A 14,619-nucleotide genomic window follows, 5' to 3' on the forward strand; every position below is an offset into this window, starting at 1 on the left:
ATTCAGTCATTATACTCACACCCATGCTGGTGGAAGTTCATGTTTTTTAGTCCACAAAACATTTGTGGAGTTTTCCAAGGAAACAGTTATAGCATTTCTCCTAAACAATTGAAGTGAATGGTGACCAACTTAAAAAAAAAAAAAAAGCCTCCATACTGCTTGGCTGGCGTAATCCAAGTCTCCATAAGCCCCGAGATGTCAATTTTGCTTGAAAGGACGTCATTTCCGCCCTGTTTTAGCTGAAATCTTCACTGTAGCCATGAGCTGAAAGCCCCGTGTTCACTTTCACTTTAAGCTCACGGCTACAGTGCAGATTTCAGCTAAAAACAGGGTATAAATTATGTATTTTCAAGTCAACTTGGCATCTTGGGGCTTCTGGAGTCTTGGATTATGCCAGACAAGCAGTATGGAGCCGTTTCTCTTTTCTTTTTTACGTTTGAAAGTTAGTCACCATTGACTTCAATTGCTTAGGAGAATGCTATATCTCTGTTACCCTAGAAAAATGAAAAATCCACACGTTTTATGGACTAAAAACTAAACTGACCTGAGTAGATAATGACTGAATTTTCATTTTTGGGTGAACTCATCCTTTAAGCCTCCATAACCTCTTTCTGTAATGTCTTGGTTTTTCATTGGGCTGCATTTCTGCTGAGTCACTGAGGGTCCATTAATCTTTAACTACAGTACAATCCAAACTAGGGTGCTAGTCTAAAATGGAGAAGAGGCTCAAATGTATTTTGTTAATAATACCCCTGCGACAGTTTCAGACCCGCCTGTTTCACGAGTGATTCATATTTAATTTAAGAATATGGAAAGCTTCACTGAAACAGAAGCATTCATAGATATCAGAAGATGTAAGGATACAGAGAGGTCCTGAGGCTTATTTTCCAATGTGTCTTTAATGTGAACGTGGTGTAGAAGATGTTCTGTGCTGCAAACAGAGCCGAGCACTGTTACATGAAAGCAGTGTAACTCTCCCTGCATATCTAACGCAATATCTCATGCTCCGCCCGCCCTCATCATGTGAGTGCACATGGGGACAAAGGTCCTATTGGCAAACTCCAGGCCTCTGCAGAGCGGCTCATCTGCACTGCATCAAATTAACTTTGATCAGTTTGGAAGTCATTTAATACCAGAAGGGAAAGGCTCATTCCCCTCCGTCAGTGCTGCGGCAGTGCCCATGAGCAAGACGTTTAACTCCCACTAGCCTACTCCACTGCAGCTGCTCAGAAACACTCAGCTGTGGAAGATGGATTGTACTGGGCAGCTCCCAATGCCCAAAAGTGAAAAAATGTCATGTAGGTGTAGGTAGGCTAATTAGCCTTTTTCACTTCCCAACCAATTTACCCATTTTGTGTCTAAAAGGCAGAAAGTAAAAAAAAGGCGCAGGCAAAACTTTAACGAGGGCCCCAACACTGGAACACCTAAATGATTGGACGTCAGAAACATTAATGTTCTGCTTTCTGCCTTTTAGATACAAAATGGGTGGGTGGGAAGTGAAAAAGGCGAATCAAACAAACTAGAAATTTGTGCGTTTCGTAAGGTGAATTTCTAGGGTGGAGACTCTGGAGAGTATGTGCCATGGGCGCACATTTTTTTGGTGACTTGACCAAATTGCATGCTCAACCGGAGTTTCTCTGGCTCCAGCCGATTTCTTGTCATGTCACGTGAGCAATTGTGATCTCACCAGTGATGTCACTCACACGCAATTGTGATCATCAGTGATGTCACTTGAGCAATTCTGATGTCATCAGTGATGTCACTCGAGCAATTCTGATTCTGATGTCAGAATTCTCTTTCTTCATTTCCCTGTCCCAGAGTGGTAGTGAAGTAAAAAGTAGATTAAAAATAAAAAATATGAGTAAGAGTAGAAGTATAGTTTAAAAAAAGAACATGAAAAGTACTCATTTTACTTGTGTTACTTGTAACTTCTTACCACCCACGCCTGCCTTTGAGTCTGTGAGTGTGAAGCAGGGTGATCACCAAACCACACAGAATCCATCATGGGCATAACAAACATCAGCAGTAGTAGTAATGTGATCATCCCATCTAAATCCCTACCTGTACCCAGGCCTTTGACCCTTGACCCCTATGGTGAAAAGCAGAAATGTCTTGAGTACATTTTTCAGACAAAATAAGGGATTCTGGATCCATGACAATGGAAAGGAGTGCAGAATAATCGCCTTCAACTGATGGGTTTGAAGCTGCACTGGAGGGGGGGGGGGGGATTCTTAACTTTACAAGGCAGCTAGTATTCCAGCATTTTGTGGCTTTGTGAAATTAGGATAACGCAACACCTTATCATGGCTATTTTTGTGCAATAATTGTCAAATCATAATTTCTACTCACATTATTTCACCTTTTCAGAACTGGAAAAGGAAGGGGGGGATGTTGACAGACACTTTAGACAATACAGCCATTTGGGGCCCTAAACTCATTTAGAGATTTCTCAATGGAACTTATATTTTCTCAAACACTACCTGATGAAAAAAAGCGACCATCTGCGATTTGTACGAGCAATTACAAAAACATGTTGCCCAGCCTTGCTGGCTAGCTACCGTGCTGAGGCTAACTATACTGTAGCAAGCCCAAGCTGTTTGTCACTAGAAAACCCTTTCAAGTTTTAGTGCTCTCCATTTGACAAAGGCTGAGCTAATATTGATCCAGTGCTGGGAGCGGTCATGCATGCGCGTCTTCAGCTGGAGATGAAGGATCAGTAGATGTCCAAACCAGAAAATCCAAACAGCAGTAAACAAAGAGGAACAAGGAAAGACTCCCCAGGAGAACTTATGGGAATTACTTATGGTCACCACTACATGATAAAAAAAAACATCCATTCAATAATAACCCACGTCAGACAATCAATAGTTGCACCTTTTATTATAAAAAATATTTACAAAGATGCTACAATGTTTTTTTTCCTTAATATAAAAAATGCATACATTTTACAACGGTAATTAGTCTTTGAAATTCTAGCTCCCATTCAGACCAGAGTGACATCCTTCAGAGGAGTGTTGTGGTAAGGTATTAAGCGCATCGTAATACTGTATTTTCGTCAATACATTTTGTTTGCCTGAGTTAATCTCTTCATCGTGATAACAAGGAACAATTTTGAAAATGCATTTAATTTTCCACATCTTTAGGAGAAAGGCAACTGTTTGCATAAAGGAATTAAAGGACATTTGAATTGTATACAATCATTTTGAAACATGTATGATAGAGCTGCATAGTGATTTGAATAGTAACCCGGTTATTATTACCAATAATAAAAATGCGGGGAATAGGTACTGCATTTAAAAAGAGGGAGGGCATATTTTGGATAAACAATTTCAATGGGCCTTGTGGTTGATTTGAAAAGTTGATATGGCATGTCTGTACCTAGATATAATAAATACAATAAATAAAACAGTAATAAATTAGATGGGTCAACACATAGAATTCTTTGTAATTCTACAAATGAGAGAAAGAAATATGGCTTCTTAATGCAGTTTTCGCCCCGGGGTTTCTCCAAATGTTTCAACAAAAGCTGTGTGTTATTTTATGGAGTCTATAGTATACAGAAAGTCTGGGCAGGAAACTAACTGGTTTTGTCATTTTACCAGCCAACCAGATTTTCAGAGCAGGGCAGGACCTCCAAATGAGGCCCGTTGACCTGCCAAAGTGACTGGAAGAGTGAACAAAATGACCAGCTACAAACAAAACTTACCAGCATTGTCATTTCCCACCCTGCATAAAGCTATTGAGAAAATGAAATAACAGCGCCTATAAAAGTGTGACAATGCCAGTCCCGACACCTTTACAGTATACTGGATATACCAAACCATGGGAAGACATTGTGTTGAGTCTGGCTACATTAAAATCTTAAAAACCGCTTGGGAGGGGAAAAAAATAAAATAAAAAATATCAAATGATACTTGCAAAATCCCCCAGCTGTATAATGCAAAAAATATATTTCTATATACACATACGTACATATACATATATTTCATTCATAATTGCTCAAATCTTTAGGAAAATATGTATTGATTCATAGATTTGGATTTACAATTTGTTCTGGTTTCTGGTGCATGTAGTGTAATGAATTGTTCCTCAGTCCATGTAACAATAAATAGAAATGGACAAAATGGCAGAAAACATGACCGAAAAGACCTACAGAGTGTATGACAGAAGTAAACATGGAAAGTATGTCAATGAAAAATGCATCATGGTATAGGTAATTATCTTTGCCTTCTCACAGATATTGTCGAGTTTTGGATTTCATAAACAATGTAGGAAACCAACTGTTTTGCCCCCTGGCCACAGTGGCTTGTAACTCCAAAAATTCACTTGTTTAAAAAAAAATATTTTCACTAATTGATCGGTCAATTACATTTTTAGAATCAAAGAAAAAGGTCCAAACAATGGCTAGCTACCTTCCAAAGTGGCCGGTAGAGCAGAATACAAACCTACCCGGTCAACGCCAAATCATTATTCGTTTTTGGCTGGCAGCCGGTGTTAATTTCCCACCTTGTTCACAAAATCTCCCACAATCTCCACATGTAACAATACCACATCCAGAACATGCACACATGTGATGTGCTTAGTCTGGTAAGAGACAGAACATGCACCACACATGTGATGTGCATAGTCTGGTAAGAGACAGAACATGCACTACACATGTGATGTGCAGTCTGCTAAGAGTCTGCGAGATCAGAACATGCACACGTCATGTGCATAGTCTGCTAAGAGTCTGCGAGATCGGAATGTTCTGAGTTTCAAGAGCCCACTATGATCTCCATAATGTGGTCCAGTTCGTTCAGGTCTGACCTGCAGCTCGTGCTGGAGCTGAGGGCTGTGGGCCCGTGAGAGGAGAGGCTCTCCAAGAGGTCATAGGGCCCCATCTTGGGGGCGGTCTGCATGCCTGTGAGCACCGTATCCAGGTCATAGTATGACGCGTCCACGTCTGAAAACAGTTCCTCGAGCGCGGGGTCGGGGGGCGGCGTCGGGTGCTTGATCTCAAAAGTCCCAAAAACCTGCTCTCCTGTCCTGGAGTCTGCGGTCAGGTGGTCCCGGTCGCCCTCTTCCCCCTCCGACGGACACTCCTCGCTGTCCTCCTCTTCGTCCTCCTCACAATCGCCGTCTTCCTCCTCCTCCTCCCAGCAGGGTCCCATGCCGAAGGGGCCCGCCAGGTAAGAGGCCGAGGACAGCTGCGGGGAGACGGTGGACAGAGTGGACATGGTGACCTCCGTCTCCCCCTCTCCCTCCATCACCACCTCCTCCGAGTGATAGCCTTCCTCCAGGACCGGCGCAGAGAAGGGCTTGGGGCTCTGCCCAGCCTGCGCCGCGGCCGCCGCCTCGGTCTGCCTGCAGAGCACCTCGGTGGCCACCAAGCGGTCCGCGGGACACTGGGCCGCCGCTAGGGCCTGGGTCATTATCTGCCATGTGCCGTCCTGGGTCATCTCCTCCTGGATCTGCCGCACCGTGTTGGCGATGAGCACCGAGCGGCACAGGTTGGGCTCCACCAGCATGTGGCACAGCTGCAGCTTGATCAGCGACATGTCGAGCAGCGACTGCCGCTGCAGGCTGTAGGACGACGACAGCGTCCGAGCAGCCACCGCCACCGCTGCGGCCGACGGACCCGGCTCGGCGCCGGGGGCCGGATCCTCTCCGGAGTCAGAGAACTTGCGCTTCGTGCCCTTCGGGAACATGTTGTCTCTCTGTGGTGATGATGAGGAGACAGAAACAGAGTCAGACACCTCATGGCAAAACGGATCTAAGCATTAACAAAGTTCTATCACACTGACAGACACACAAAGAGTGTTCTGCTCAATTTCACTAGCGCAAACACATTTGTAGGAATAAATGCAATGTAATTAATTATGTAAATGTGTGATGCAATGAGGCTATGTGGTGTAATATTTGTGTATCATAAGGGAGCTAGAGGTACAAATCCGCTAAATACCAGCTGAGATTAATAAACTCTACAGACTAAAAATCTTTGTGGACTACAGTAAACACTAAATTGTTTGTTGTAGTTTTTTTTCTTAGAGTTTGCTATACCTTTCCTGTTGAGAGGCACAGGCAATAGAATAGTATCTTGGTCCCGGCTGCAACGCTTCAAGTACTTTTGTACGAGCGACAAGCAGCTTTTGTTCAGCACCATGTCTGCCCATTTTAGGCCAGTCTGAGGCAAGACTCCTGCTGGGCGGGAACAACCACACTTTTAACAGACCACCGAGCCACCCAAAATAGCATGGTTACCAACTAAATGTGGACGCTGCATCAAAGTTAGCACAGACTAGACCCTTGTCACAAAACAAAAACAAAACAGCACTCAAGTTACACGATCGGTGCGTTTATATTCCTTCCCACAGCCACCTGCGATCAAGAAAATATCCTAAACAATAACGTCTTAGTCTCTTGCAAAGTAAAAGTTAACAGAATGTGAAACGGTGATAGTATTTACAGTGTTCATTGAATACCACTAATATTTACAAGGGATATCATGTTACCAGGTCTACACTCGCCACGCTTCAAAAACTAGTAGAGCAAGAAATGCACTTTCTCTTCACTGGAGAGGGGAAGAAAAGGAGTCAACTTCCTTATTACACGCAGCCTCAAACACAGATGTCTTACAGCAGAAAGACAACAGACAGAGATGTCTTACAGCAGAAAGACAACACTCCCGCCAACATTAAAGCCTGACTCCCACAAGAAACTACATGTGAATAAATGTGAGACTGAGCTCTGAACAGAGGCCTGTGGCATTTCATTTTCTGAAAAATAATATGCTGTGTCCGGCTGTGTCTCCCTTGTGTAAAACCTGTGGGCAGGGCATTTGGGTTATTTTGTGCTACAATCAGTCTGGGGGGGATGGCGAATTCACTGTCTTCACATTTTTGTTGGTGATGAAATTTTAAAAATAATTGGAAAAAGAATTACACATACATACAGACACACAACACACAAACAAGGATAATGCAATTTAAAACTGTTGGGACTCACTGTAAAGATAGTTATGGTTTACAGAAGAGAAATCAAACTGACTGAACACAACAATACCATATCAACACATTTGTTTCTCCCCAATAACCAAAATAAAGCTATCTAGACTACTATCAGGATCTGTACACCAACTGTGCATTATTATTATATTTACTTTTATAGCTTAGAATGCCAGTCATTGCTGAGGGCCTGTAATCACACAAATGATAAACTATCCAAAAATGATTACTTTTGTGGCACCGAGGCATGTTGAAAGAAATGAGCTGTATAGCCCCCAAAAAAACCTGAAATCGTAAAAACATCACAGTGGAGGAAATTCAAAAAAATATTTTGGGTGCACTTAATCGTTTTTAAATTAGTGCATAAAGTCGCTAAAGCATAGTGAGTGTTCCTCATCATCATCGTCTTCTGCTTCTTCTTTTGTTTTGATTGGGGTTGGCAACCAGCTTGCAGGTGCTGAGTGTGTGTTAGAGATGCAAATGGAACTTAAATGCATTTAATGAAAACAAAATGATCGAAATCTTGGGGACAATTTTTGTCCCTCGATCACGTTTTTAGGGGCATTCTGAGATTTCTTGGGTCGTTTTTGCCCTTGCCCCTGGCTAAATTCCTACACTGACATCACATCCCCTAACACCTATATTGTTAAAACATGGTTAAGTCACACACCAAGTGAGCTCTTGATAATAGGAATCCATGGTTAAACTCATGCAGCCTTCACTAGAGGGCGGTAATGTGCTGCTTTCATAAACACCCTGTATGACTAATGATGAAGAAATGCCATTAAATTTGAGCTATTGCCCTCGCTGAATGAAGAGACAAATGTGAGTGACCTGGATACAGACCTGTATTTTAAGAAACAATAATTGCAAGTAAAACAAGTTTATCTAATTCATACTGAGTGACTTGGAAGCCTGTCTTGTGATCAAGTGATTGAGCCCTCGCTTGCATAGGCACATTCCCTGACAGAATAAGACAAGTCGTGAAGTTTCCCAGTGATGTAAGAAATAAAGGGTGAGAAACAATTATGGACATCTGTTGTCTTCTTATGCATTTGTGCTGGTCCCTGTTAAACAAAGACACTAGACACTACCTCCCTAAGGGGGGGGGGGGGGGGGGTGCATGTGTGTATTTTTAAAAACCAAGCAGGAAGATTAATTGCCAATAACTTGAGGGAGAGAGAAAGAGCACACTGCACATAAAAAATACAGCTTTGGACATTACAAAATATAGTCACAGGTATATTCAGATATCAGGAATTGAGTGATTAAATGCAAAATCCTAAGTGTATAGCCATATCAAATTCGCTAAATGACATAAGAGTCTATGTCTAATACTACTACCAGTGGTTCTCAACGTGGGGACTACCTCGAGGTGGTTGCAGGGGGCACCCAGCAAACTGATGAGTTGTTAAACCATTATTTCATTTACAAGAAGTTAACATTAACACAATTAGAGAATGGAGAAGAATGACTGTTTTGGTTAGTTTCTCTGTGATCTCTCTACCTACAGTAGCACACAACACAGATACGTATGATGGAATTCTGGACAAAATCATTTCTAACTATAAAAATATTATGATTTGGTTCTGAGAGGCAAAATGTCATCAAATGGGGTTCGTAGCTGTAATGTGTAGTAGATTAGGGGCCCTTGATATGAAAAAGGTTGTGAATCACTGCTACTACTATGCTAGGAGTCAGAAGCCAAACAAAATGTAACCTTCCTTTTACGTCAATGGCTCCTAGCATGGCCCATCCCCCACTGCACTGAGAGCAAAAACCAGCACTTTCACAGCTCACTGTTATTTGAATGAATAAACTCACGGCACGACAGTATCAACCCACATGTTCCCCCAAATAAACAACACGATAAATCCACTATCAAGAGTGCAATTCGAGCAGTGTGCCAGTGTTTTTACCTCCAATGCCAATCCGAGCCGTGACTGCCGCATGCTTTGTCTTTGAGCATCATAGAAGGAAGCTAGAGCGACAATGAGGCCATTTTGCTCTAGTAGCTAACAGCTAGCTGGCTAGCTAACGTTAGCTAGGCTACGGACATAACTTTAAACTTGCGAACTAACTAACTGTACTAATATGTTCGATTAAACGGAAAGATGCCTCGTATAGACGTGGAAGCATAAACCCACGCCTTACGCCTCTACTCGAGCCTATCTATTCCCCCCCAAAAAAGCATAGCTAGCGAGCGTAAAGCTAATTAGCCTAGCGCCCACCCATCTCTCCGCGGTCCTTCTAGCCAAAAAGAAGAGTTTTCACGGCGGCTGCTTTTAACTTCCTAAAACCACAACGTTACTCGGCTGCCCGGTTAAAACTATGATTGACTGGCGGTTAGCTCGCCGTACTCACCTCGTGTTCGTGTTATTTTATTCCCGTCTCGGTCATAGGATCGACTGTAGGGAAGCGGAGATCAGGTTCAGATGAGATCATTCATGCCACGGCTTCAAAACTACCTCTGTCCTCCTGCCTGCTGCTGTTGTTGAGAGAGCGGACGGCACAGGAGCACTGTTGCCGCCACATCTCGCGAGAGAAACAAGCAACCAGGTGGAGGGGGTTGCTTGTTTCTATCGCGATATCTGGCAACACAGAAGGCAAGGGGGGAGGGGAGCCAACAAAAGCCAGCAGATATGCCTTGGGTTTCTACGTGCCCCAACGAGAAAAGATACAATGTTTTATTTTAAAAAACCCAAGGTCGTCGGATTTGACTTGTTCTTTCCTTTCAAAGAAAAGGAGAAACAGTTGAACTCAAGTGCAAAGACTAAAACAGATGTAGTGGAGGGTAACCCAGATAAAGTTTGGCCTCTTTACTTGTGGAATGCAGTTTACCCACATTTTAATCTGGCATAAACCTTCTCATCAGTCATCTAAAGAAGTATCAAGTTAGGCCTATGTAAATTACATGGAGATTGTTTTCAAGGGGGGGAAGCATAAAGTAGGCTAACATTTTTTTTTAACTCAAACATGTAACTCTTGACCTCTTGTATGATGACAAATATTGCCTACATGAAGTGAACACAATCTCTGTGCATGAATACAACTGCATACCATGTTTTGTGCTTTTCTGATAATTCTGATAATAATATGTGTTTACTGGAGCTTTTATGGTGTGTGTGTGTGTGTGTGTGTGTGTGTGTGTGTGTGTGTGTGTGTGTGTGTGTGTGTGTGTGTGTGTGTGTGTGTGTGTGTGTGTGTGTGTGTGTGTGTGTGTGTGTGTGTGCGTGTGTGCGTGTGTGTGTGACAGAGATAAGCAGTTAAACTAGAGTGTTGAAGGACTACAACTACCACCACTATATTGTTTTGGATTTTAGAAATTTGTCTGACTTGGACTTGGCTACAACTCACTGAGATATTCTGACATTTACAACCAAGAGATTGATGATCAATCAATCAATCAATCAATCAATCAATCAATCAATCAATTAATAAATTAATCAATTAATCAATTACTAAAGGCAATAGACCAACCAATATGACACTCAGATAGCAGCAAGCGACATCATTCTTATCATTATTATAATCAAATTGCAAATGCACACTCAACGTATCAAAATAAACTACAAAATACAGGCAGTGAGAAATGTATTTAGGCTCATTAACATCCATATTTTTTTGTATTTTTAAATACTAACACACAGCACCAGGCAACTAAATGGCGATTGCAAGAAGTAGTTGTTTGAATATTTCAATACCCAGTTGTACAGCTTTCATACCGGGTTAAAAGCTACACTAGGCCTAGTCTGACTCAACGGAAGCAGGCTGCAGTTATGCTCTGCCATCGGCTCCGACCATTTCAGTCAGAGCAGAAGGGAAATCCCTTTCCACTCCCTGCGTCTTATCGCTTTCAGATGCCTCCGCCACTGTGAAACAACAACGCTAGTTAGCAAACTAGCACCATACACGCTGAAAATGGTACATTTTGACGAATATTTGGATTGTGCAATAAAGCAGGCCTGCTTGGTACTTTCAGTGGATGGTTGTAAAGATAACCTCTCTCCTGTGCTGGTACAGCACGAAACAAAGTGTGGAGATAGTCTGGCAGGCGAGACTACAGTAGGACTAATCCTGTCATGTGAGGCCAGTAAACGTCACATAGCTCCCTCATGTTTAATGACCAGCTATCTTCTTTATTACATAAAAGTGAGCAAGTGGGCACCGTTTGTTTCAAGTGGGCACCGTTTGTTTCAAGTGGGCACTGTTTGTTTCAATTTTTGTCCCACTGATGATTAGGGGTGGGGGGGGGGATCAATACAGCATAGTATCGTGATATTTTGTGGGCAATAGAGACACTGCAGAGCGCGTCATCATTCAGAAACCACGCCCAAAACGGGGGGAAACAGAAACTCCCCCCCAATCCTGGCATACTGTATATACGGACATTGAACACTCCAACTTACTTCCTTGACAGCTAGATCCACATTTTTCTTCTCGTCAATTCTCAATGGCTTCATTGTTTTGCTCGGAAGTACAAAAAAATTGAATTGGTGATTTTTTACATTTATTGTCTGCGCAGCCCACCACACAACAGCTTTTAGCTATGTTTAATTCAAGGAAAATGACACTGGTGTAAGGAAGTGAATGGAGCGCTTTCCCCCGTGATGGGCATGGCCTATTTCATGCAGTGTTTCTATATATTGTATCGAATGCCAAGTATCGTGATATTTTATTATACAAAATGTCAAGTGCATGCAACATTTAGGTGTTGGTCTGTCTGTCTGTCTGCTTGACAATCCCATTTTGCTGTAATAAAAATGTTTGAAGTGAGATGAACAGACTTTATCTCATTAGATGAAAGTTAAAACAGATGTTGACAAAGTTTTTTCTTTGGGGACATCATTTGCAGTTGAAGAAAGGTGATTTTGTGGGGCATCAGTGATTCCCACCCCTACTGATGATGTCACAATGTCTATGACATCATCAGTGACATCATTTTGACCAAAATCATCTTATGACATGACTGATGACATCATAGGCAATGATGATGTCATAGGCATTATGACATCATCAGTGATGTCACTCGAGCCAATTGTGGTTTTTGGTTACACTCGTGCAATTGTGACATCACTGATGATGTCATAGACATTGTGACATCATTGTGATGTCATCAGTGTTTTGCTTAGTTGTTTAGTTCAGTTTATTGGACGGTTGATACAATACATGATGAAAAAATAAGTCACGCATCATAAAAATGTCAAGGATAGCGCAAAAAGTCAAAGACTTATTTGTGGTCCTTGGTCTCGGTACATAATATACATAACCACATATAATCACACATTTCATAGCTCCTGTGTAAGCAAATGAGCATTGCCCCATCTTTGTTCTACACCTTGGAGGACGCAGGTTGGCTAAGCTAGATCTAGTTCTGTGGCTATGTGATTCTCGAACACTTGGAAAATAGCCACAAGATACTTGGGGGCCCTGTCATTGACAATTTTGTGCACCATGTTGAGCCTAAGCTGTGCTACTCTGGCCTCAACTGGTAGCCAGGCCCATCACAACTCTAACTAGCTTGTTTTGCGACACTTGTAATTTATTCTTGGATGCAACTGTCAGCCCTCCAAACCAAGATACACTAGCATAGTCAAAATGACACTGCACTAGGCTGTTAGCTAGTAGTCTAAGACTGTCTCTGTCAAGCAGATTAGCCTTGCCAAAAACCTGGTGCGGGCGTTTACTTTACCCAGCACCTGTATGGCCATTCCCTCCCCCCCGAGACTGCTGTCCAACAAACAGCCCAGGTACTTCACTGTTGTTTGTGCTGCTACTACCTCATTCCCTAATACAACCTTGAGCCCTTGAGCTTTCCTTAACCTGGGCTTGGATCTGAATAAAATAGACTCGGTTTTCCCTAAGTGAAGTGAGAGTTTATTGTCAGACAGCCACTTGCTAATCTTGGAGAGCTCTTCTCCTAGCATTAGTTGGAGAGTGAGTGCTCAACTCTTTATGTGAGATGAGGAATGTGGAATCATCGGCGAATAAAAACAGATTACAAGAACATGCTTCTCTCATATCATTAATGTACAGTAAAAATAACAGTGGTCCTAAAACGCTTCCTTGGGGCACCCCACAGACTATTGGTTTGGCATCCGACATGGAGCCATTGTGAGGGATACCATCAGTTATGCAAAGTTGAGCAATTGTGCACTGCACATGCCAGCAGCAGAGCTGTGGGCGAGGCCGCGTTGCGGCCGAGCTGCATATGCAAGCTGCAGGGCTAGCTCGGCGAGCTAGTGAGCGCGCACAGCGAGCGAGATGCCTAGTAATATAAAGTGCATCACATCTCTTTGGTTTCTTTGGTAGACAAGAGAAGAAAATGTATAGATCTGCTCTAGTGCTCTCACTCACTGGTGTTCCTAAAGCAGTATTGTGATGTGAGTAGAGAGACCAGACTGTCCTTCAGGAGTTCAAACCCCCATGTCGGCAACCATTGGCCCTGCTGAAGCAAGGCATTAATTGTGTGTTCATGTTCTATCGGATAGATCAGAAAAATGACTTTCCTTTCACTAATTTAATTTCACTAACCTTGTGAGGCAGCTGCATTCGCGAGATCATGATCGTGCTAGAAATAAATCTTGTCACGCTCCAAGCTATTTGTTTAACTCTGTGCAAGCAGTGGGCCGAACCAATCAGCATCCAGGGCCATATGGGCAGGATTTAGGTGTGATGATAGCGAGAAGCAAGGAAGTGAGCCCGTGATAGACGGTGATAGACAGATGGTTCATCCAATCACTTGCCAGGCATTTTTTTGAACCCGCCTGCCCTTGCCATTTTCCAAGGACGAGTTCCAGATGGTTCTGTGTAACGAACCATCTGGCAGTGTCAGGTTAAAATTTCACATGAACGGCCTCTAAAGTCCCTCTGAAGTCAGAAACTCTGAGAAAACAAGGCTAAAAACTCAAGTTTTGATGTGGTGGACCTCACCACCATGTACCAGAATTTAGCCCACATTCTGAACCAGGGTTTACAATGGGTCTGCAGGTAGGGGATCAGTGTCTTGCTCAAGGACACGTGGCTGCTGTGGGAATCAAACCTGTGACCTTGCAGTCGCAGGATGGTCTCTCTTGAACCACTAGCCTTGTGTCTGCTGGGACCAGACACACAGTAAAGCAATAGAGGACATCCCTTAACAAGACATACTTTAGTTTCAAGTTTCAACTTGACCCACAACATACATAAAACATAAAGGCACAACAAGTAGCAGAGAGCTAGTCACTTTTGTAGCATGGATATAGAGTTTCAGGAAGCAGCATAGGATCATCATCGTCAGCATCATGACATCATGACATCATGGCCTTCCACGTCTCTCCACCTACATTTAAGATAAAAGAGTCCTGATGCCTGTTTTGCTTGACTGTGCTCCACTGAACCGATGGCCAGAGGGCAACAATACCTTCAACAACAAAATAGAATGGATCGCTGCAGTCACATTATGATGCTATTTCATTTGTTTTTACCTCTAATGCCAAGACTAACCTAGCCTCGGATTGGCAGAGGTGACCAGGTCAAATTTGTGAAAGATAGATAGATTAGATAGATAGATAGATAGATAGATGGATAGATGCTTTTTATTACATTATACATTACATAATTTGGCAGATGCTTTTATCCAAAGCGATGTTGCTGG

General features: G+C 42.6%; 1 protein-coding gene across 2 annotated transcripts; it reads right to left on the bottom strand.

Annotated features, from left to right (window-relative positions):
• Positions 1–2,869: 2,869 nt before the first annotated feature.
• Positions 2,870–9,458, bottom strand: cdca4 (cell division cycle associated 4). 2 transcript variants are annotated; one of them, XM_083633635.1, is made up of 3 exons: positions 9,348–9,452; positions 6,040–6,177; positions 2,870–5,696 (listed from the first exon to the last, which is right to left on the bottom strand). In XM_083633635.1, exon 3 carries the CDS (start codon positions 5,685–5,687, stop codon positions 4,755–4,757), a length of 933 nt encoding a protein of 310 aa, XP_083489761.1. In that variant the 5' UTR covers positions 5,688–5,696; positions 6,040–6,177; positions 9,348–9,452; the 3' UTR covers positions 2,870–4,754. The 2 variants fall into 2 exon arrangements, with proteins under 2 accessions (XP_083489761.1, XP_083489762.1); XM_083633636.1 differs by lacking the exon at positions 6,040–6,177 and having other exon boundaries at positions 9,348–9,458.
• Between the last annotated feature and the right edge of the window lie 5,161 nt (positions 9,459–14,619).

The sequence above is a fragment of the Poromitra crassiceps genome, assembly GCF_964638095.1.
Source record: "Poromitra crassiceps genome assembly, chromosome: 3".
In the NCBI taxonomy this organism is placed as follows: Eukaryota; Metazoa; Chordata; class Actinopteri; order Beryciformes; family Melamphaidae; genus Poromitra; species Poromitra crassiceps.